Genomic DNA, 26023 nt, shown 5'->3' with positions numbered 1-26023 from the left:
ATCCTGCACACAGAAAGCGAAACGATGATGGATGATGGTTGGCTGTGTGGAAGTTCGTGGAGGAGAGTCTGAGAATTGCATTTCAGGGGGGAAACCAGTTTTTTTTTTTTTTTTTTTTTTTTTTTTGGATTTACCGTGTTGCAAGGGGTTATCGATGATGGCCTTGACGACGGCGTAGGCATTAGTGTAGAGGAAGATGGAGTTGGAAAGTTCGGCTCCCAGGCTCTCCAGCATGGGCTTCAAGGCGGCATTGAATCCTATGGCGTAATTGTTCACCTCTTCGACGCATTCCCCCTTCTGGCTCCTCTGCGACAGGACTGAAGGTGCACACCCAATGGGACCGATGTTGGAGATGATGGACTTCCGCATCCCCAAATCGTAGCCAGTCTGCAATTGCGACCTTAATCCAATTAAAAATTGTGTACTGCAAATTATTAAGTCAAGAAATTCCCCAATTCACGTTCCAGAAGCTTGTGTGGAATTGAATCGAGTTGGGCTTACTTTGAGCTGGCTCTTGAAGGTGTTGATGAGAAGATCTTGGTACTACTGCGGCGTGTACATATTCTTGGCATTTGTTGCGCCTGCTAGGTAGTTGATGAAATCGTTCCCCCCGATTGTGAATGAGTAGATGGCGTTGTGGATCAGATCGTCAGTCGCCGGTTGCCCAATGATCTGTGCAATCTGCTTCTTGGTCTGCTCGAAATAGGAAAATTGCTGTTTCATTGTGACTCGCCCAATCTGCACAGTGTTCCAAGGCGCAAGAATTCTCAACAGGCAAAACACATAAATAATTAAATAATTAAATGAAATGTTGTAATCTTCTCAACAGATTGGGCAACTGCATTGTGAAGAGCAAGGATATGCACAAAGATTGAGCAAGTATCTTCAAGGATGCCCGCGCCGGCCGAAGCGTAGTTGACACCATGGAGAAAGTTCTCGTGCTTCGGGTGAGAGCACTGGAAGGGGGGAAGGCGTCCCTAGGTATTCACCTTCACAGCACATCAGATGATTTCACATAGTTGCGCAACGTACAGATCAATGGATCAACTTCTAGAAACACGATGTCATGCATGTTGGAGCATGCAGTGAAGCAATTTACAACCGAAATCTGGTATAATTTTGCCATTGCAGAATCTGCCAGTCGCTTGACGATCACTCCCATCAATTCCGTATGGCTGACGATTTGAGGCAGCCAAAGAAAAGATGTAATTGTTACCCAAATCTACATGGGAATCTCCGAATATGAAAGTAGCCGAGGGATTTTTCTACTGCGACCCCGCTGCACTGGTAACTGTCACCACTGTGGTTAAGCAAACTAGCAGAATACTGAGGCATTTTATGGTCGCAGCTGCTTTCCTAGTATATCCTTTTCCCGACAAAACCAATCCATTACGGGGTTAAATACTTAGAGAAAAGTTCAAAGTTGAAAATTTTATAATAAAACTAATCCTTTAAATCTATGGCAGCGATGAGAAGGGAAATATCAGTAACGCCATCGGAATGGCGGTGATCAGTATGAAGCAACTTGGATCTGGAGCAGGGACGTAGCATGATTTGAGGAGTACTCAAGCGCCAGTTGCACAACAGACTAGTTAAACACAAACTCAGCAACAAAGTGGAAAACATTCTGCACCATCAGCAATCCTATTGTCAACAATCATGAGTTAGTGCAAGCGATCTCCAGTAGCTCAATCTCACCCTTTGAGCACGCTACTCAGCGTACTCAACATCAAAAACTCATTGACAACAGCCAAAAATTCAGATGCTAGTAGTCCAACAATCAATGGTACTTATTCATTGCCCTTAAACTATACCTTCGCAAGCGATCTCGGATGGATGTAACCCACGAGTAGATAGATAGCAGTGCTACTTGACACCCTTCAAGCGAAGCTCCTTATAAGTAGTCAAATGTCTCCTGTGTCCCATTTTAGGAGCTCCAGATCGTTACCAAGCTGTTTTCAGAGCTGCGGTAGACCAGCTCAGCGTCAATACAGGGGTGTCACACCAGCAGCTCCAAGGTTTGCTTCTCCTCGAACCACCTGATGAGGTGCAGGAGCAACCAGCTGGGAGACTAGACTCTAAGCTCACATGCTTAGCTGCAGCCCGCAAGACGGAGGAGTGCGCTAAAATACCCAGACCCCACTCACATAACCCAGGATGGCTAGAATGAACGACAGATTCCAGTGAAAGCGAGGCGCAATGACCTCCATCAACGTCGTGCCACCAGCTTCCGCATCCTCGCATTTTCTTCCCACTGTTTTGACTGCATATCCATAGGAAAGCCATGGTGGGGAGAATCTCAAACCTAGTGTTTGAGGATGGCATCGATAATTCTGATCAAGACCCTGGGATTCGTCCCATGTTCTCAGGATGATGTTGGTGTCGTAGACAACGCACTGCTGGCTTTTAGGGGTGGTGGAATTCTGACGTTTGAAGAGGATCGAGCCATTGATCGTGGCGACGCACCAGGAACCAAGGAAGGAGTCCTGCAGCTCAGGTGGATCCTTTAACCAGAAACACCGATCTCCACACACCAGTTCATGTCCCACGCATTCTTTGTTTCACACCATTTGGGGTGTCAGTCTAGTGGGATATCTCGGTCTCTGCAGATGACGCTGGTCGTATGGCTCGATCGTATCGCCAAACCACGAGTGGGCTCGATGCGTGAGCAACGAGTGAGTCTTGCGACGACAGGCTTTCCATGTAAGGAAGATGTGTGAATCTGGCAACTCAAGTATACGGTGTTGTACAAATTTTTCAAGGAAGGGAGATGATCGTTACACACACACAGATATATATATATATATATATATAATCTCTTGTGGATAAAGGATTGCTTCGCACACCAGCCTAAGGTTGTTAGTGTATATGTATGTATGTGTGTGTATATATATATATGTATATCTATATTTCTTGTGTTGTGAATATTAGAGAAAGACTAAGATGTTTGTGAGACGTTGTGGATTAAGATGTTTGGATCTTTTTTCTTTCATTTAATAAAAATACAAGCTTTTATTAATAGTTTTTATTTCTTTTATTCGTAAAAAAATAAAATAAACGAGATTACAAAGTTTCCCCTTGAAAACCCAATGTATCTTGAAGAAAAAAATATCTAAATTTTTCCATCAAAGGTGGTTAGGATTCATATCATATTCTCTAGTATTCATTATGTTACAAGAAATGTGATATGAATTTCCTTTCTCTTTTTCTTTTTGTTGAATTATTCCCAATTTAAAAGTTTTGGTTACTGTGAACATCCAAAAACTGCCTCACAGTCACAAAATCATCAAACAAGAAAAATTTCATTCCTTGAAAACATCAATGTATAGAAACCAGGTAGCCTATGTGTAGTAGTTTACAAAGGCTAGCCGCTAAAATTTAAGTGACATAATCATATAGAAATAAGCTCTCATTCAAAAAGATAAAAATGAATGCAGTGAATAGATTCCATCAAAATATAATAATAATAATAATAATAAACAACACAATTTGTAATGCATGGACCCAGGTTTCATTGCTCTTGAATAACTATTTAATGTTTTTAGTGCATGGAAAGCTTGCACAAAGCAAGATCAAAGTTCAGATATCTCTATACATATACAAACAATGTATACCAAGATATGTGGCAGTTTTAAAACAAGTGATATAAATAACTATAAAGATTAGAAAAAAAAAAAAAAAAAAAAAAAAACGCACACACAATAATGAATTAGTTTTTTAAAACTTTCTTATTTTTGTGCTAATAATAAGAAAAAGAAAAACCTTAACAGTGACATTTTGAATTATGTGGATTCCAAATACAAACTTACTTTTTGGTATCATTGCTAGCTTCTATTGTGGTCAAACTCAGGAATGATGTAATCAGTCAATTAATTTATATTCCAAAATATTAAAATCCATGTCTCACTCTTTGAAATATTTTCTTTGATCCAGAATAGTTAAATATTAAACTCATAAGTATGTAACACCTTTAAACTTTTATTGTATAAATTCAAATTTTGTATATATAATTAATTCATCTTATTCGAAATTCGAAATCTTTTGAAATATATATTGTTTAGATAAAATTTAGGTTCTGAACTAGCTATATTTGTTTTACATAGAAATCATATTAATATGTTCTAGTCTGAAAATATCTAAGAAGGGTGCTGGAAAGTTTTACAAACAATATTCCTAGATAACATAAAATTATTTTAATAGTGTATTACTTTAGTAAAGTTAAGGTCAACTAATATCTTATTTTATAAATTATCTTAATTAAGATATAATTAAGTAATAGTAAATATATTTTTAATTAAAATATATTAAAAATAATAATATGTTTTCTAATTTAAAATATCAAATTTTACTTTTAATTTTTTTCTTTGATTTTCTTAATAAATTAGATATATTAATCATTTTAGTATTCATAAAATTCATAATTTTTTTTAAAAAATCTTATAAATATCAAATTAAAATTTTATTTTACAATTTTGTAATTTTTTTTACATTATTGTGAAGAAAGTATCTATAGAAATAATAAAAATTTGAAGAAACGAAGTTTTTTTAAAATATTATTTTAAATAAAAAGTTTTATATTTATAGATTAATAATTTTTAGACATAATTACTTATTTTAATATTCTACAATTGTATATTTAAATTTTATCTAAATAATAATAAAAAAATATAAGAACTTAATTATTTTATATATAGGATCAAGATTTTTTATAAATAGAGATTTTAAAATCTATAATCTTTTAATGAATTTTATTTATTTATATATAATTTAATATAAAAATTAAATTTTAATATACCTTTTAAATAATTTTAGTTTTTGTAACAAAATTAATGGTTTTATAAAAAAGAAATCAATACAACTGTTTTGAACAAAGATTTTTCATGTTATTTTTTTTCAAAACATTTATTTTGGTTCCATTATTTTAAAAATCATGACATATTTGTGAAGTATCTAAATTTTACACTTTAGGGTTGTTATACATATTGATCTTTGTACAAATTCAGCTATAAAATTCTAAATTTGAACATCTTTTTTTTCAATTTGGATTTCTACATATTAATTATAATATTATGTATACCTTTCTAAACAATTTTTTTGATTTTATTTCAAAATCAAACTTTTAATTGTCTTAAATAATTTTGGTTTTTATAAATGTAATCTTTAAACAACTTTAACTATGCACCTCTAAGGTTGAACCAAATTTTTATAGTAGTTTCGTCTTTATAACTATCTATATATGTTCTAATCTTCTTATATTCTTAAATGACACTATTATAAGTTTAGCCTTTATTTTTCTTAGCACTAATATCTCTAAATATAATATTTCTAGTCCTTATTAATTTAATTCAAGATTATATTTTGTCTTTGTCTTTTAACCCTCTCTTATATTCTTTCTTTATACTTGAGTAATATAGTTTCTCTAAGTGTTAGAAATGACAAGAATTTTAAAATTAGAACAACATTTACCTTGTTCTTTAGATTCAAGGATTTATTGTCTATTTACAAAATTATGAAGCACTTTAACTACATTGTAACATCTCATAAAACACAATTTATAGCTGCATATTGTAGAGCAAAAGATTACAGTTGCAAATTTTACTTTTAGATAATTAATTTAGAAAAGAACAAGTTATTGATATAAAAAAGTTTCTTCTTGAATAAATTTTTTTACTACATAATAATTGCCTAAAATTAGATATATATTATAACAAATATTTTTAATTTTTAAAATAAAAGCTAAAGTATTTTAATCAAATTTTATTTTTTAAAATATAATTATATTTATGTAATAAAAATAATAATCTATGTATGTTTGTGACAAGGACAAGAACATGATAAAAAAAAATAAACAAGTGAGACTTCTTTCAAAAAAAGATGACAAAATAGAAATAATTTGATATATATATTAAAAAAGAAACTAGAATGGCTATTGCCAAAAGCCAAGAAAAGTAGAGATCCTTGAAACTAGACTGGAAGCAAGAAAGGAGTTGACAAGAGTGAAGAAGGCTTTACTCTTGTCTCTATATATACTATCTAACTAAAGACTATGTGGCATTATTCTATAGGACCTCCAATATGTGTTGACTTTGTAGGATACATGCCTTGACTTATAAGGCAAGTTTTTCTATGTGTGGGCCACATAGTTAGCTTTGTCTTCAAGCTAACAACATGTGTGGCACATAGCCAACTTGTTGACCACGTTTCTAATCCAAAAAGTCAATTAAAGACATATATAAAGTCAAAGCACTGTTTGTAAAGCTTCTAGGGAGCTTCCATAATAAATATTAAAGAATTAACTTACTTTTATCAACTTTTATTTACTTCTATCTATTTATACATGTAATTATTGGCTTATGTGCATATGTCCGTGACATTATCCCCCCTTTCTAGGGACGAGTTCCATGAGGAGCGGTCATCATATGTTGAAGAAATCTATGATGCGACAAATTATATTTGCCATATACTCTGATCTTTTTTCTCTTTAAAGATGATTAATAGGGCCTCTTAACTATTGGTAGTATCTCATACTAGGGCAGGAATCCATGCAGTTATTTGATCGTTGTTGAGGCCTTCATAACTTCCTTCAAATAAAACATTTGAAATACCATCAAGAATTGTTCTTACATCTAGTAAAATCACCAAATATCAGAAGTCCCTTCTAAGGTCGTGATACCAAACGTATTGTATCTCGCCATCTATTCAAGAAAGAACATGTTATTCTTGAAGATCTTCATCTCGATTGTGTCGTCTTGAAGGTTATGACAATCGTAATGTTTCCTCCGGTAGGTCAGCAAATGTAGGCTCTTGAGTCAAATTTATTGGTTGTTGGTTCTCCATCTCCTCAGTGTCACAACTACAAAGAAGCTACAAATAAAGATTGAAAGTACAATGTTATCTTGCTTAGATCTTGTTTCTTTTATAAGAAAGGTTTTCATCTTCATTTTGATGGATGTCGTCGATAAAAAGCCTCTACCACCTTTGCTACATTTGCAAGATTCTTTACTGGCTCCCATGTATATTTACTAATATCATATCCATGCCAATGGATAAGATATTCTAATTTATTTTGGTGCTGCCTTGAATCTAAGACTTCTTCCACTTCAAACTCTTCATTATTGTCCACTTTTATAGGAGGAGGTGGAGCTTGTCTTCTTCTTGATATGTCCATTGTCTTGTATGGTTCAAGAAGAGACATGTGGAATACTAGATGGATTTTCATTGACTCCCATAGATGTAAACGATATGCAACTGGATTGATTTATATAGAAATAAAAAATGGTCCAAGTCTTTGATAGTCCGACTTGTCACAAGATGAATAGTCTTGATATTGCGACAAAGTAATCATATCTTGTGACCTATGTGGAATGGTGGTTGTTCCTTTCAATAGACATTCACATTGACCTTTTGTTGTTCTTGAGCTTCTTTTAACTATGCCTTTATCGTTGCATGTAGCTTTGACAAATGAATTGCCAAATCTTTTACAACAAGATTATCAACTTTGAAAAGTCAAAAGTATCAAGTCATAGATGATAACCATAATTGGTAAAGAAAGGTGTTTGTTTTGTAGAAGAATGTACTATATTATTGTAAACAAACTCTACCAATGGCAAAAGAGTTGTGCTATCATCTTGTTTGTAGTTAATAGTACATCTTAAATATTGCTCCAAATCTTGATTAATATGCTCCATTTGTCCATTAGTTTGAGGATGGAATGTCGAAGATAGTTTTATATCCACTTTTAGAATCTTGAAAAGAGTGTGCCAAAATCTTGATACAAATTGAGTTCCCCTATCTGATATAATATCCTTAGGTAATCGATGATAGCAATTGATATTGTCAAGATAGAGCTTAGCTGTTTCTTCACCAGTGATAGATTTTGTATATGCTACAAAATATGCTATCTTGGTAAAACAATCTACTATCACAAATATAGAGTCATAAGAACATAGGATTGGAAGATCCAAGATAAAATCTATAGAAACAGAAGACTATAGTTGTTGTGGAATGGGTAATGGCTGAAGAAGTCCATAAGGTCGATGACGAGGAGTTTTTGATCTTGAGCAACCATCACAAGATTGTACAAAATCTTAGACTACTTTCCACATTTGCGGCCACCAAAAGTTCTTGGATATTAGTTCAAAATTTTTATTGTATCCAAAATGTTCTGCTGCTGAAAAGTCATGACGAACTTGAAGAATACGTAATTGAGCTTCACCTTCTAGAACATATAGGCATCCCTCAAAATATAGTAGATTCTTCTTGAATTCAAACTTGGAAGTATCATGAGACTTTGAAGGATTTTCTTTAATATCATGAATAAGAGGATCAAAAGATATACTTGATTGAACTTGCTTAATGAAAGTTGAATCAACAGTTAGTTTTGATTTCATTGCTCGAAGATGAAGATGCTCTAGCTTCAAAAAAATTATTCATTGTTGATCAAAAGCAACATTTCTTTCCTTTGGTACAAGGTAAGATCATCTAGAGAGTACATGTCACGGCCATAATCATGTAAGCTAATAATTACATATAGAAATAGGTAGAAGTAAGTAAAAGTAGATAAAAGTAAGTTAATTGTATAATATTTAATATAGAAGCTTCCTAGAAACTTCCTAGACGCTGCTTTGACTTCATAGGTGTCTTTAATTGACTTTTTGGATTAAAAACGTGGTCAACAAGTTGGCCATGTGCCACACATGTTATTAGCTTGAAGATCAAGCTAACTATGTGGCCCACACGTAGAAAAACTTGCCTTATAAGTCAAGGCATGTGTCCTACAAAGTCAACACATATTGGAGGTCCTATAGAACGTCGCCACGTAGCCCCTAGTTAGATAGTATATATAGAGACAAGAGTGAAGGCTTCTTCACTCTTGTCAACTCCTTTCTTGCTTCTAGTCCAGGTTCAAGAGTCTTTAGTTTCTTGTCTTGTGGCAATAGCCATTCCAGTTTCCTTTTAATATACCTACTTGTTTATATTTTGACTTATTATATCGAGATAGCCTTTTGGTATATATTTTTCCTCATCGAGTCTTTGTCCTTGACAGATTGACAAGACTACACTTACAATATCAGAGCTTTGTTTTTTCTTGAGTAAGAGTGGATTACCCCTTTCTCTTGACAAGACATAAGCGTATTAGAAGTTTGCGGATTACCCACTTCTAAACTGATATTGTTCTTAGTATCTTCTTTGTTATCAAGTCTTTCTTTTCTTTTGTCTTGAGCAATATCAAACAAATTTTTCTTCTTAGTGTCATTATGGCAGAGCTTGTTGAAATGAAGAGTGCAATGGCACAAATGCAAGAGCAAATGAGGGAGTTAATGCTTGCGATGCATCAACTCAATTCACCAACACAGAAAAGAACAAGAATAGCAGAAAGTGGAGATATAGAGATGATCGGAGCTGCTTCAACATCTACAACAAATCACGTTCCTTCTCCAATTGTACAACACCCTATAAGCACTAGAGAACCAAGAATTGCCTTACCTGAGAAATTTGATGGTACGAGATCAAAGTTTCGAGGGTTCATCAATCAAGTACAATTGGCAATTGAACTTCAACCGCAAAGCTATCCAACTCCAGGATCACAAGTCAGGTTTATTGGCACTCTACTTTCTGGTTCTGCATTATCGTAGTTTTCGTCTTTTCTTGAACAACGAAATCCAATATTGGACAATTTGGAAGCTTTTTTGGCGGAGTTTCGATCTATGTATGGTGAACACGATGCAACTCGTGTTGCAACAAATAAGATCCGAATTCTGCGACAAGGAAATCGCTCAGTAACAGTATATGCTTCACAATTTTGACAACTTGCAATTGACATCAAGTGGGATGATGCTGCACTCATCAGTCAATTTCTTTACGGATTGCAATACGAAGTAAAAAAATTGATGCTCAACTTACCTGATCCTCAAACTTTGAGTCAAGCAATCGATTTTGCGGTAAAATGTGATAATCGACTTTTTGAATTTCGATCTGAGAATCATTCACGGGAACCTCAATGTTATTACTCAATGGCAACATCAACATCTTTGCCAAACGTACATTCGGAAGTAGAAGACATGCAAATTGACGCGGTACGTTTTAAACCTCTAACTGAGCAAGAAAAGATTCGTCGTCGTCAAGAAGGATTATGTTTATATTGCGGAGAACCTAAGCACACTGCTCAACATTGTCCAAAGAAACGACGCAACTATAAAATGAGGGGTACGACGGTCAAAGAAGACAACATGTCGGAAAACGGATTCGTCCAGCTACAATAGGGACCGTGCAGCTGGAACCTTGTACAATTCCTAATGAAGGTCCTATCCTCTCCTCAGAACCCTCTCCTTGTTTTATAATAGACTTATATTTAGGACCTAAGAATTACAAAGCCTCTGCTTTATTAGATTCGGGAGCCTTAGCATGTTTTTTAGATGAACAATTTGTTAAAAGTCGTAAAATACCCTATGTACAGAAACCTAAACCAGTACATGTAGAAGTCATAGATGGTCGTCCCTTGTCTTCTGGAGATGTCACTCATGAAACTCATCCTATAAAAGTAACAATAGACGGTCATGATAGCTACATAGCTTTTAACATAATTAAATCCCCGTCCAATCCAGTTATTTTAGGTTTATCCTGGCTAGAAAAATATAACCCTCGAATAGATTGGAATTCGCGTAAACTTGACTTTTCCAAAAGCGTTATTAATAGTTTTACGAACCAAGTAAAAAATTATAAGTCTAGTACAGTAAAACCCGTACTGATAGGTGCAAAAGCATTTATACACGCAGCAAAAGAAGGATCAACTTTTGCTATTTATGCTGCACCTATTTCTGAAAACGTAAAGACTTCAAGTGGCATTCCAAGTCAATATCAGGAGTATCAAGACGTTTTTGAGAAAAAGAATGCAGATATTCTTCCTGAGCATCGTCCATATGATTGTTCAATCGACCTCAAGGAAGGAACTCAGCCACCATTTGGACCAATTTACAGTTTATCGCAAGATGAGATGGCTGAACTCAAGACATATATTGACGAGAATTTAGCGAAGAATTTCATACGCCATTCAAAATCTCCAGCAGGAGCTCCAATTCTATTCGTAAAGAAAAAAGATGGATCTTTACGAATGTGTGTTGATTATCGAGGACTCAACAAGATCACAATCAAGAACAGGTATCCATTACCTTTGATATCAGGACTCCTTGACCAGTTGAATCAAGCTAAGATCTATACAAAAATAGATCTAAGAGGAGCATATAATCTAGTACGGATCAAAGAAGGAGATGAATGGAAGACTGCGTTTCGAACCAGGTATGGACATTTCGAATATAATGTCATGCCCTTTCGACTCACGAATGCACCAGCTGCTTTTCAACATCTCATGAATGATGTATTTCGTGAATTCTTAGACAATTTTGTTGTCTGCTATCTAGACGATATCCTGATCTATTCCAAGAACGTCGAAGAACATGAAATACATGTTCGTCAAGTATTACAAAAACTTAGAGATGCAGGATTGTACGCCAAGATGGAAAAGTGTGTATTTCACACTACTCAAGTTGACTTTTTAGGATACATCATTTCAAATGATGGTCTCATGATGGATTCTAAGAAAGTCCAAACAATCATGGATTGGAAGATTCCAAGGACAGTAAGAGATGTTCAATGTTTCTTGGGATTTGCCAATTACTATCGGATCTTCATCAAAGATTTCTCACGAGTTGCAGCTCCACTTACACGCTTGACTAGTAAAGATAAATTTCAATGGAATCAAGAAGCGGAAGCAGCATTTGAAGCCTTGAAGACATCGTTTGTCTCTGCACCAGTCTTATATCGTGTTGACTTTTCCAAGGCATTTTTTATGGAAACAGATGCATCAGATTTTGCCTTGGGTGCAGTTTTATCACAAATGGGAATAGATGACAAACTCCATCCGATAGCTTTTCATTCAAGAAAATTCTCAGCAGCCGAGATCAATTATGAGATCCACAATAAAGAACTTCTTGCGATCGTGGATTCCTTTCAAGAATGGCGTCATTATCTAGAAGGCGCTTCTAGTCCAGTCACTGTGTATACAGATCACAAGAACCTCGAGTATTTCATGTCAGCACGCGTGTTGAATCGTCGTCAAGCTCGTTGGAGTATGTCTTTGTCAAGATTCGAGTTCATTATCACTTATCGGCCAGGAAAACAACAAGGTTTATCCGATGCCCTATCTAGACGTTCTTATTTTGCACCAAAAGAAGGAGATGCAGCTTTTGAGCAACAAAGAACGGTCCTCTTGAAACCGGAGCAATTTCATCTCCGAGCAATGAAATCAACATTGACTGTTGATTCAACTTTTCTCAAGCAAATCCAGTCCAGTATGTCCTCAGACCCTCTTGTTTATGATATCGAGAATAATTCTTCCAAGTCTCATGATCCTTCTAAGTTTGAGTTCAAGAATAATCTATTATATTTTGAAGGACGCCTATATGTTCCAGAAGGAGAAGCACGTTTACGTGTTCTTCAAGCACGTCATGACTTTCTAGCAGCAGGGCACTTTGGATATAATAAGACTTTGGAACTCATATCAAGAGATTTTTGGTGGCCACAAATGTGGAAGTCAGTCAAAGACTTTGTACAATCATGTGATATTTGTTCAAGATCAAAAATTCCTCGTCATCGACCTTACGGACTTCTTCAGCCATTACCTATACCAGAACAACCATGGTCTTCTGTTTCTATGGATTTCATCACAGATCTTCCAAGCTCAAGATCTTATGATTCTATATTTGTGATAGTAGATCGTTTCACCAAGATGGCACATTTTGTGCCATGTACAAAATCTATCACAGGTGAAGAAACAACTAAGCTTTTCATTGATAATATCTATCGCTATCATGGATTACCTAAAGATATCATATCGGATAGGGGAACTCAATTTGTGTCAAGATTTTGGAAGACCCTTTTCAAGATTTTAAAAGTGGACATAAAACTATCTTCGGCTTTTCATCCTCAAACTGATGGACAAATAGAGCGCGTAAACCAAGTCTTGGAGCAATATTTAAGGTGTACTATCAACTACCAACAAGATGATTGGACAACCCTTCTGCCATTGGCAGAGTTTGCTTATAATAATACGGTACATTCTTCCACGCAACAAACACCTTTCTTTACCAATTATGGCTATCATCCACGACTTGATACTTTTGATTTTTCAAAAGTTGATAATCCTGCAGCAGAAGATATGGCAAATCGGTTGTCAGAGTTACATGCAATAATGAAGACACAATTGAAGGAAGCTCAAGAACGACAAAAGATAAACGCAGATCTATATCGTAAGGAGCAACCACAGATCAACGTCGGTGATAAGGTATGGCTACTTCGTCGCAATATCAAGACTACTCGACCTTGTGACAAGTTGGACTATCGTAGGCTTGGCCCCTTTTCTGTTTCTGAACAGATCAACCCAGTTGCATATCGGTTACATCTACCAGAGTCAATGAAGATCCATCCTGTATTCCACGTATCTCTTCTTGAACCATATAAGACAGTAGATATACAAGGAAGAAGACAAATGCCATCGCCTCCTATAGAAGTAGATAATAATGAAGAATTTGAGGTGGAAGAGATATTAGACTCAAGGCGGCGCCGAAATAAGCTGGAATATCTTGTTCATTGGCGCGGATATGATATTAGTGAACGCACATGGGAGCCATCCAGGAATCTAGCAAATGCATCAACTAAAGTCAAAGTTTTTCATCAACGACATCCATCAAAACCAAGATGAAAATCTCTCTTATAAAAGAGACAAGATTGAGGCAAGATAACATTCAATTTCCTATCCTTGTTTGTAACTTCTTTGCATTTGTGACGCTAATTAGATGGAGAGCCAACAACCAGCAGATTCAAATCAAGAACCTTCGTTTGCTGACCTGCCGGACGAGACATTACGATTGTCACAACCTTCAAGACGACGCAATCGAGATGAAGATCTTCAAGAACGACATGTTCTTCCTCGAACAGATGGTGAGATACAACGCGTTTGGTATCACGATTTGGGAAGGGACTCCCAATGTTTGGTGATTTTGCTAGAGGTAGGAACAACTCCTGATGGTATTCCGAATATTCTATTCGAAGGAAGTTATGAAGGCCTCAATAATGATCAAATAACTGGGTGGCCTTCCCGCCCTGGTATGGGACACTACCGATGGTTGAGAGGCCCTATCAATCATATTCGAAGAGAACAGAGATCAGAGTATGTGGCGAATATAATTCGTCGCATCATAGATTTCCTCAACATATGATGACCGCTCCTCGTGGAACTCGTCTCTAGAAGGGGGGGTAATGTCACGGCCATAATCATGTAAGCTAATAATTACATATAGAAATAGGTAGAAGTAAGTAAAAGTAGATAAAAGTAAGTTAATTGTATAATATTTAATATAGAAGCTTCCTAGAAACTTCCTAGACGCTGCTTTGACTTCATAGGTGTCTTTAATTGACTTTTTGGATTAAAAACGTGGTCAACAAGTTGGCCATGTGCCACACATGTTATTAGCTTGAAGATCAAGCTAACTATGTGGCCTACACGTAGAAAAACTTGCCTTGTAAGTCAAGGCATGTGTCCTACAAAGTCAACACATATTGGAGGTCCTATAGAACGTCGCCACGTAGCCCCTAGTTAGATAGTATATATAGAGACAAGAGTGAAGGCTTCTTCACTCTTGTCAACTCCTTTCTTGCTTCTAGTCCAGGTTCAAGAGTCTTTAGTTTCTTGTCTTGTGGCAATAGCCATTCCAGTTTCCTTTTAATATACCTACTTGTTTATATTTTGACTTATTATATCGAGATAGCCTTTTGGTGTATATTTTTCCTCATCGAGTCTTTGTCCTTGATAGTACATCTGACAAACCTTGTTGTTTTCTTAGTCGATAAGTGATCTTGAATTTGAATCTTGATGAAGACATACTCCAATGGGTTTGGCGACAATTCAAAACATGTGTTGACATAAAATATTCAAGGTTCTTGTGATCCATATATACGGTGACTGGGTTAGAAGTACCTTCTAGATAATAGCGCCATTCTTGAAACGAATCCACGATTGCAAGAAGTTCTTTGTCGTGGATCTCGTAGTTGATCTCGGATGCTAAAATTATTTTAGAATGAAAAGCTATTGGATGAAGTTTATCATCTATTTCCATTTGTGATAATATAACATCTAAAGCAAAGTTTGATGCATCTGTTTCCATAAAGAATGGCTTAGAGAAATTGACATGATACAAGATTGATGCAGAAACAAAGGCTGTCTTCAAAGCTTCAAATGCTACTTCTGCTTCTTGATTCCATTGAAGTTTGTCTTTACAAGTCGAACATGTAAGTAGAGCTGCAACTTGAGAGAAGTCTTTGATAAAGATGCGATAGTAGTTAGCAAATTCCAAAAAATATTAGACATCTCTTACCGTATTTGAGATCTTCCAATCCATAATAGTTTGAACGTTCTTAGGATCTATCATAAGTCCATCATTTGAAATGATGTATCCTAAGAAATCGACTTGAGTAGTATGAAATATACACTTTTTTATCTTGGCATAGAGTCTCATATCTCTTAATTTTTGTAATACATGATGAACATGAAGTTCATGTTCTTATATGTTCTTAGAATAGATTAAGATGTCGTCTAGGTAACAGACAACAAAATCATTTAAAAACTCTTGAAAGACATCATTCATTAGATGTTGGAATGCTGCTGGTGCATTTATAAGTCCAAAAGATATGACATTGTATTCGAAATGTCCATACCTTGTTCAAAATACAGTCTTCCATTCATTTCTTTCTTTGATGCGTACCAGATTGTATGCTCTTCGTAGATCTATTTTTATATAGATCTTAACTTGATTCAACTGCTCAAGGAGTCCAAATATAAAAGATAGTGGGTACCTGTTTTTGATAGTGATTTTGTTGAGTCCTCAATAATCGACACACATCCGCAATGATCTATCTTTTTTCTTTACAAATAAAATTGGAGCTCTTGTTGGAGATTTGGAATGGCATATGAAGTTCTTGACCAAATTTTCTTCAATATAGTCCTTGAGTTCAGCCAACTCATTTTGAGATAAATTGTAGATTGGTCTAAATGGGGGTTGTACTCCTTCTTAAAGGTCAATTGAGCAGTCATAGAAAAGATGTTCTGAAAGAGTATCCACATTCTTCTTCTCAAATACATCTTTAAAATCTTAATATTGGCTTGGAATGCCACTTGAAGTCTTTCCACCAATAGAAATAGGTGTGGCATAAATGATACAAGGTGATCCTTCTTTTGCAACATGCAAAAAAGCTCTTACACCTACAAATTTAGGTTTAATTATACTAGACTTATGACTTTCTACTTAATTAACTATGCTCTTAGTTATACTTTCAAAAAAGTCAAGACTACGAGAAGTCCAATCTATTTTAGGATTATATTTTTTTAGTCATGATAAACCTAAAATGACTAGATTAGAAGGAGATCTAATGATATTAAATATTACAAAGCTACTTTGATCATTAGTTGCTATTTCTATAGGAAGGATTTCATGAGTAACATCTCCTGAAGACAACAGACAACCATCTATGACTTCTACATGAACAAGTTTAGTTTTCTTCACAAAAATATGCTATGTCTTTTAGCAAATTCTTCAACTAAGAAACATGCTGAGGCTCCTGAATCTAGCAAGGCAAAGGCTTTGTGATGTTTAGGTCCTAGAATAATATTTATCGTAAAACATGGAGAGGGTTCTAAGTAGAGGATAGGACCTTCACTAGGCGTTGTACAAGGTTCCAGCCGCACGATCACTATTGTAACTGGACAAATTTTTTTTCTAACATGCTATCTTCTTTGATCACCGTACTCCTCATTTTATGGTTGTGTCGCTTCTTTGGACAATTCTGAGCAGTGTGCTTAGGTTCTCCACAATATGAGCATAATCCTTCCTGATGATGACGAGTCTTTTCTTGCTCAATAAGAAGTTTGAAACGTATCGCATCAATTTGCATATCCTCTACTTTCAAATGTATGTGTTGAAGAGATGTTGGTGTTGCCATTGAATTATAGTATTGTTGAGGTCCACTTGTATGATTCTCAGATCGAAATTCAAAAAGACAATTGTCGTACTTCACAGCAAAGTCAATTGCTTGACTCAATGTTTGAAGATCAGGTAAGTTGAGCATTAATTTTTTACCTCATATTGTAATCCGTAGAGAAATTAGCTAATAAGTGCAGCATCATCCCACTTGATGTCAATTACAAGTTGTCAAAATTGTGAAGCGTACAACATTACTGATCGATTGCCTTGCCGTAAAATACGGATCTTATTGGTTGCAACACGAATTGCATCATGTTCTCCATACATGGATTGAAGCTATGAAATATTGGATCTCGTCGTTCAAGAAATGATGAAAACCATGATAATACTGAACTTAAAAAAAACATACCAATGAATCTAATTTGCGATCCTGGAGTTGGATAGCTTTGGGATTGAAGTTCAATCACAAGTTGTACTTGATTGATAAATCCTCTAAACTTTGATCTAGTGCCATCAAACTTCTTGGGTAGGACAATTCTTATTTCTCTAACATTGAAAGGGTATTCCACTATAGGAGAAGGGACATGATTTGGTGCAAATGTTGAAGTAGCTCCAATCATTTCTATATCTTCACTTCTTGCCAATCTTGTTGCTCCTTATGGTGGTAAATTGAGTTGATGCATCGCAAGCATTAATTCCTTCAATTACTCTTGCATTTGTACCATTGCACTCTTTATTTCAGCAAGTTCTGCCATGATAACACTTAGAAAAGAGAAGATGTCTAATATCACTCAAGACAAATAGAAGAGAGGACTTGAGAACAAAGAAAATATTAAGGACAATATCAATTTAGAAGAGGGTAATCTATAACTTCTTATATGCTTATGTCTTATCAAGAAAAAAGAGTAATCCACTCTTAATCAAGATTAGACAAAGCTCTGATATTGTAAATATACTCTTGTCAATCTGTCAAGGTCAAGAACATGATAAAAATAAATAAATAAGTAAGACTTCTCTCAAAAAAAGATGAAAAAATAGAAATAATTTGATATGTATATTAAGAAAGAAACTAGAATGGCTATTGCCAAAAGCTAAGAAAATTAGAGACCCTTGAAAGTAGACTAGAAGTAAGAAAGGAGTTGATAAGAGTGAAGAAGGCTTTACTCTTGTCTCTATATATACTATCTAACTAGGGGCTACGTGGCGACATTCTATAGGACCTCCAATATGTGTTGACTTTATAGGACACATGCCTTGACTTACAAGGCAAGTTTTTCTACATATGGACCACATAATTAGCTTTGTCTTCAAGCTAATAACATGTGTGGCACATGGCCAACTTGTTGACCACGTTTCTAATCCAAAAAGTCAATTAAAGACATATATAAAGTCAAAGTACTGTTTATAAAGCTTCTAGGAAGCTTTTATAGTAAATATTAAAGAATTAACTTACTTTTACCTACTTTTAGTTACTTCTACTTATTTATACATGTAATTATTGGCGTACATGCGTATGTCCGTGATAGTTTGTGCCTCATAATCTTGAAAATTTATAATTGATGTTACTTTAAAAAATGTCCCACTTATCAATAATATTTTTATAAATCCTAACATGATGTAAATAAATTATTGTATAACTTACTTAGTCCTCAAACATTTAACCTAGTTATTAATTATGCCACCAAATATAAAAAAAAAAAAATATATATATATATATATATATATATATAAAATAGTATGATGATACTTATACACTTCAATAGTAGCTTTTCAAAAGTCAAAATTGTTTAAAAAAAGTTTCTATAGCCAAGTAGTATATATAAAAGAATATATGGATCTAATTTGCATCTGAGAAGCTTATTTGATATTTGTTTAGAAAGATATTATTTACCTAATATGTTTTTATATAATATCAATTTGTATCTAATATCAATTTGGCATTGTGAAAAATTTAATGTCTTTTTAATAGATAACAAATATGAGAATGGTATTTGAAGCTAAAAGGAAAAAATTCTCCAAAATTTTACAAAAAACATGTTAGTACATCTATTAGAAGTGGGAATCTAGTATAGCCGATCGGCAAAACAACAATGGATTTGTGGGTAGTGCATGATCTAAGATCTACCATATAATTACAAGCTTTTATAGCTCTTTGACATTAATTGTTGACTAACTGAGAATTGTTAAAGGTGTTGCTACGGCCACCACGATTTTTGCTACTATTAAAGCTTTTGCTATTGTTACTACAATCTGCCATTCATTCAATAAATTTCTTTTATTTCAATCAAAAAGATTGTTCAATCAAATGGTTAGCAAAGTATTGAATAAATAAAACTTGATTGATTTGAATTTTTTGGGACAAAGGTCGCATGTGATGGATGGGGATTGTACTAGTAGTAGCAAAAATTGTGGCTACAATAACAATGCCCATATAACCCATGTAACCATGTTACATTAGAGTACATTCAAATTCAAATAGCCACTACTTCACTAAATCTTAGTTGGAGAAGACAAGTCAAGATGGAGACATATATTGCAACGCAACTCTGGTGAAAAGTCGGTTCCTGAAAACATTTTCAGTCCTGAAGCAGAAGCTGGTTTCTACCTGCAAATGGAGCTATAGGCTCCTTAGGTGCATACCTTAGTGTAGAACTCAATAAATACTTGCACTCGTATGCTTATTCCTGGTGATTTCGTGGTCTGACATTAGCCAAAACATACCTCGATACCTAGTTCCACGCTCTACAAACGTCCTCAGTGCAACCATTCTCATTACCTCAACATAAGCGACTCATCTAGTGAACCTCTCGAGAAACACTACGAAGGCAAATCTGTCCAAGATGAGTATTAATGAGAAAGTTACTTGAACTTTATACAAGGCATGAATAAATCTAGCTAGAATTATCCGCAACGACTTCCTGAAGTGCCCACAAAACAGCTTCCATTTCAGATCGTGCTGCCTTGCCGTCCTCTAAGCTCTGCAAGGACATGCAGAAACAATAGGTTAGGACACATCCAGAGTATAATCTACAGATATAATCAGACTTGTACGTAAGTATTGCTTTGTCTAATCGCTAGAACAAACTGCTCCGGGAATATGAGGAGCATTATGGGAGAGGGAGAAAGACGTTTTCACTGATCCAGACAAAGATTGAGATCATTGCTTCAGTAGAGCAGACCTGGACCTCAAGCAAAACATAACAGATAGTGATAGTGCGTTTCACAAATCCACATTGCAACAGATAGCTACCAGCTAAACAAACTTTTACATGACGTTTTGATATATTAAAATTCGTGAGGAGGCCTTAACTTCGTGGCTCTTCTGAAGAAGGAAGAAAAATATATTTACCTGTTTAACCTCACTGAGGTCTGCACCGACCGTCTTGCCAGACTTATTCAGCTGTTCATTCTGCATCCACAGTCAAACAGGCACCATTGTTGAGCTAAAATATTAAGTGGTACACACAAAAACTTTAATACACAAGCACAGCATCTCGGTGATACGTCTAACCTTCCATCCACATCGAGGATTCTCAGAAATGTGGTGGACTAGATCAGACTATACGATAAGAACACGAGAAGGGAGGAAGGTTTATCTATCAAATGCCCAAACAGGAAAATTCACATCATTTCAACTTCTGCTAAGAACCAGACCTCACGCATTATAGCTTCCTTTTGCTCTTTTTCTTGATAAGCTAGATCCTCGTACTTCTCAACCAATAATGCAGCCTCCGCACGAACCTGAATGGCAAAATGTTGTAAAGTTAAGCTAACCTTTCAAATGCAAACCTCCAGTTTGCACTGAGTTGGGTAAATATGACGTATACGTGACATACACTGATACCTGCTACTTGCCTGAGTGACCGCATGGGTTCTCAAAAGTGACATGACACAGATTGTGCACAGTGCATTACATAGAGACAACAACAATGTGAGTTTTGAAAATAGTCTAGGTTTAGAATTTCTATAAAGAGTAAACAAACCTGAGGGATCATTTTCAGACGTGTCTCAGCTTGTTGCAATGCACGTTTTTGTTCCAAAAGCTTTCCCTTCTGTTTGGCCATCTCCCCTTTGCTCTTCAGTACCTCACCTTCCAACTGCTTCACCTTTTTATTGCCGGCGTCATTCTCCTTAAGGAGCCTAGCTATAGTACCTTCAGCTTCTGCAGCCCCTGATCTTAAATTAGCAGACATTTCTTTCTCCTTAACAAGCTTTTGACGTACTGATGCACTCTCTGCCTCCAAGTTGGCGATTTTCTTTTTTGCTTTGTCGAGCTCATCTGCTAAGGCGACTGAATCTTGGTTGAGCTCCTGAAGTGCCTGGAGAGCTTGGTCCACACTTCCTCGCAGAGCTTTTACACTGTTCTTTTCCGCTATGAGAGACCTTTGTGTTGTAGCTAACTGATTCTTAGCAGCAGCTGTTACCTTTCGCTCCTCTGCAAGTGCAACATTTGCGCTTTGATATGCTGCTCTCGTCTCGTTTAATTGGGTTTCCAGCTTCAAACTTAAGTTAACAGCGACTGTTAGCTGCTCACTTATGGTTTTAAATTCATCGGTTGATGCCTCCAATTCTTTGTTTGTGTTGTCCAACTCCTGCGTTTGGGAAGCCTTGGAATCAGATAAGGAAAAAACATAGGGATTTAGGATAGTCCAGAATTAAACGCAATCTCAGAAAAAGAACGAAGATTAGAAGTTCATCGAGAAAGTTTACTTCATTTAGAGCTGCCTGCTGCCTCTTGAGAGTGGATATTTCGTTAGAAAATGCTTGACATTTTTGCTGGGCCACATCAAGTGACTTAATTCTCTCTTGGAGTTCCTTGGTAAGTTGATTGATCTCACCATTTTTCTCTTTTTCAAGTGCTTTTACAGCTGCAGACATATTCGTAACCCTACAATCAAAAAAAAAAAAAAAAAAAAAAAAAACATTTAAGGGTGTTAAGGATGAACAACTTCACGAACATGAAAACATATAGAGATGGATATACCTTTAACACGTATGCACAGGTCGATAAATTATTCTACGTCAAGGATGCATTGCATGAGCACTGTTTCAAACAAGCTATCATACCCCACACGACGTTCTAAGTAATCATTCAAACATATTAAAAACTCATAAAGAACTTACCGTTGCTCCAGCAACTGCACCTCCGATGTTGCCTTCTCTAAAGCCCCTGAAGTTACCTTGAGCTGGCCATACAGGGTGTCCTTCTTGTCATTCTCTTCTGCCAAGGTTCCTTTCAGCGAGTTTATCACTTCATTCAAGCTTGTCACCTCTTTCTCGAGCGCCTCCTTTCTACTGTTTGTAGTCTGTAGTTTTTGTTTCAAATCACTGATCGAAAGATCCAGCTGTGTATTTAAATCCTGTGAAGCAGCATAACTACCCTCAAGAGTTGCAAGTTTACTGCTCACTTCAGTCAGTCTACTGCGCTCTTCAGAAAGTTGTGTTCCTGCAATTTGAAGCTCATTTTGCAACGATGCAACAGAGTCCTGTTCTTCTTTGATCCTTGCAGTTTGAACATTAATTTCATTTTCCTTAGCCTCGATGTCCATCTTCAATACTTTAATCTTCTCCTGCAGCTCTTCAGCAGTTGCTTTCTCCTCCACAAATCTCTCATTGAGTGATGTGTAATCCTTTTCTTTGTCCGAAAGCGTATATTTTAACGTTGTAATTTCATTCCGTAGCTTTTCACTTACTTCTTTTTCCTCTACAAATCTTCCATTCAGTGAACTGTAATTCTTCTCTTGGTCCGCGAGAGTGACTTGCAGACTTGAAACCCTTTCCTGAAGATCGACCACTGAAGCTTTTGCCATTTGAAGCTTACCTTCCAGATCAGTAACCGAGGATCTTGAAGCCATGAGCTCATTAGTAAGCGTTGTGCGTTGCTCCTGGGCCTTGCTCGCCTCCTTTTGTGCTAGCTGCTTTTCTGCAAGCAATCACCAACTAAAGTCAGGTTATGCTACGAACCACCCAGATGGTTATTGAAAGAGACGACCATTCATTGAGCAATCGCCATGTAAATTTACTGCACAATAGAGCATTTCAAATCTTCAGCTGATTTGACCTTTACAACTTGAGCCCTTAATACTCTTGAATTTTTGAAAAATGTCGAAGATATCATTCTTTCAATACAGCGAGACTCAATCTAAAAGTATTGTATCGATAACCTAGACTCTCCCTTGTTCTGAAATCAAATATCCTAGTAAAAGATGTCAGACAGACTGAATCGAACAAGAAAAAGTATAACAGAGGAGCAGCTGCACACCTGCAAGTAATTGCCCTTCTGAGGTCTCTCTAAGCTCCTGGAGCTGCTTTTTCGCCTGTAAAGATCACATCAGGACCTTCGTGGATGAAATTTAATCTGCCACTACCTCAGCCAATCATGCGAGCTTCAACATCAATAGTGTTTTGTTCTACAAAGATGAATATAGTTCATTTAGCAAGAAGCTATTGGGAGAGCACTAACATCTCAAATCCGTCTCAACTGTCCAGACAATCACTCTTCAAGGTTACTGTTTTCATTTGACACGCCCAATGAGGATGGCCAAACCTAATCGACTTACCAGGATTAATGGTCTAGACAAGAATCTGGTACATAGAGCTTACAGCATCAAGTGCAGATTCAGCCTGAGCTTTAGATTGTCGCTCGCTATAAAACAACGCCCCCGCCACACCGGTTCCTAAGATACCCCCAAGACTTAAAGGTCCAAACCCATTACTCCCACCAGATGAAACCTGCGCGAAGACATTTTGAAGTAGTTGTTAGGTTTCTAAAATTTCCAACATCCATTCTCGGTTCAAGCCGCGTGATCAATTCAAAATATGACTGCTTCAAAGTAGCATCCCAAAGAGGACACACACTTAAATTTTATAATGATCAAGAAAGTCCCATCCTCTGGATATTTCAAATATATTGGAGCATACATTGGAAAATTCCGCAACCCATTAGAAGAACCAGATGCAAAATTTCCAAAACAAATCTCTCCCTGCGCGCCTATTGGATTCGTGAATATACAACCAGTATCCTTCAACACACAAATGAGGGCTTGTACATAATGTCAGGAAGATTTGACTTCCGTTAAGAGTATCAAGATATTTGTTAATCACGAAGCCAAGACTGCAACTGTAAATACTAGAGACTTGCAGGGACCAGATAATGTAACTCGCATGAGAGCTGCTCACCTCAGATGCTGACTGGTTTATCTTTTCCTCAACTGCACCAACTCCACTGTCCGCAAGAGCTCTTGGCACTTCATTTATAATCCCTAGGTCAGTGCTTATTGGAGAGATTTTAGGCGTGTTCGGTACTTCAACTGCACTCAGGGATAATGAGGACACCTCCTCGCCCACTGAAGACTCTATGAGACCTGAAACGTCCGCAGCAATGGCAGGAGAGGAAACATCCAAACCCGAATCGTCAGCAGGTACATTTCTTCTTTGTTTCTGGATATTGCGCAAATTATCAAGCCGACTCCTCTCAGTCGCTGTAGTAAACAAGAAATTGGCATTCAGCGACTTTTAAAATTCTGAGGGTAAGCCACTAACAAGGTGGACGAAATTAGACCTTGATAAGACAGACACACTTTCGATTCATTCATGGCTGCAGACCTCAATCATCCACTAGATCTTTCACAAAGACGGCAAACTTTCGCAAATCAGACTGATATTCTCGACAGTCTTTCCTTTACTTGGAGGGTAGATCAGCTGATCAAACTGCAATAGAAAGTAATTACGACTTAACCAAATGCAACAACTCACTCATTCGAAACTTGACGAGAAGTCTTTGCAATTTCTGCATTGCAAGATCGTGCTAGACTCAAAATATCGTGTACCCTAAAAGACACACAATCCAAATATTTTGGCGAAATGGGGCGGAGATTGATTGTAAGACCTTTGATACATTGATTCTCAATGCCAACTTAATCATTATCCTGACAATTGTAAAATCTCACTTAGAAAGAGAATTGAAGATCTAAAACCCATACAGACATCTCAAAGCGATAACTGCTGAAAACGTACAGCAGTCCTGGTAGGAACAACATGTGGTACTTGACAGTTGTTACGACTAGAAGTAACTAACAGCAAATAACAACGATAACTAGCAGAGTAATCTTCATAAAATTGAAGGAATAATCCAAGCGTGGTATGAAGGAGCTGCCATCGACGATTCAACGTCAAGATGAATCGATTCATGTAAGCACAAGCTTGAACGTACACTACTCTCGACTCCTTTAACAAGCGAGACAACATCCGTGAAATTTGATTCGGAAATTTACTAAACACCCACTTGCACGTGCCCTATGGTCGAAGCTCGAGAAGGAAACCTTACAAATTTCCTTTTATTTCAATTGCGAATAGATAATATGAGAATACGGCAGTATGGTTCTACAAATGTCTCAAACAACTTCGAGAATATGATAGAGGGGTTAAGAAATCGCACCACTAATGTTTCGGGCCGACGCAACACCACCCAATTGAGTAGACAGAGCTATCAAAGCAATCAAAGCTCGACGTGATAGAGCCGCGCACCCACCACTAGTATCTCCATCTTCTACATTTTTCGAAGCGCGAACTGGAACCACACTGAACCTACTCGTTGCGAGAGGGAGAGGCCTGCTGGAGAGACTCCATTGAACGGCCGATGGACTTGGAGCGGGACCAAGACGGGACACAGCCATGGATGATGAGTTTCTGATTCACAAATGAGCTCCCAAACCTGCTGTGGGTGGCTAAGTTGTGATGCTTCATTGAAAAAATAAAATAAAATAACAACAACAACTCTAGCACTGTAACATTATCGAATTTCTACCCAGTTTCTGTAAAGCTTACTGAAAAGCCGCAAGTAAACCCCTCGGATCAATTTCAAAACACTAGACCACAGCTACTGCAAAAGCACAACCCGAACGCGACAAGGAAGTATATCCCCAGGTAAAAGTAGCCCGTCCACCCAACCTCTTTATCTAATCCAATCAAACCTAGAACAAAATATATCCAAA

At 36.4% G+C, this 26023-nt stretch overlaps 1 protein-coding gene across 2 annotated transcripts; it reads right to left on the bottom strand.

Annotated features, from left to right (window-relative positions):
- Positions 1-19531: 19531 nt before the first annotated feature.
- LOC112276974 (uncharacterized) lies at positions 19532-25720 on the bottom strand. Of its 2 annotated transcripts, none has more exons than XM_024508843.3 (10): positions 25468-25720; positions 24210-24511; positions 23634-23762; positions 23293-23347; positions 22155-22953; positions 21741-21918; positions 21014-21622; positions 20685-20771; positions 20380-20439; positions 19532-20008 (listed from the first exon to the last, which is right to left on the bottom strand). In XM_024508843.3, the coding sequence occupies exons 1-10, from the start codon at positions 25703-25705 to the stop codon at positions 19922-19924; spliced, it is 2544 nt and encodes an 847-aa protein (XP_024364611.1). In that variant the 5' UTR covers positions 25706-25720; the 3' UTR covers positions 19532-19921. The 2 variants fall into 2 exon arrangements, with proteins under 2 accessions (XP_024364611.1, XP_024364619.1); XM_024508851.3 differs by having other exon boundaries at positions 24210-24394.
- Between the last annotated feature and the right edge of the window lie 303 nt (positions 25721-26023).

Source organism: Physcomitrium patens, chromosome 2, assembly GCF_059467195.1.
Source record: "Physcomitrium patens ecotype Gransden chromosome 2, ASM5946719v1, whole genome shotgun sequence".
Taxonomy (NCBI): Eukaryota; Viridiplantae; Streptophyta; class Bryopsida; order Funariales; family Funariaceae; genus Physcomitrium; species Physcomitrium patens.
Note: the sequence above shows the minus strand (reverse complement) of the source record. Positions and strands in the feature narration are given on the sequence as shown.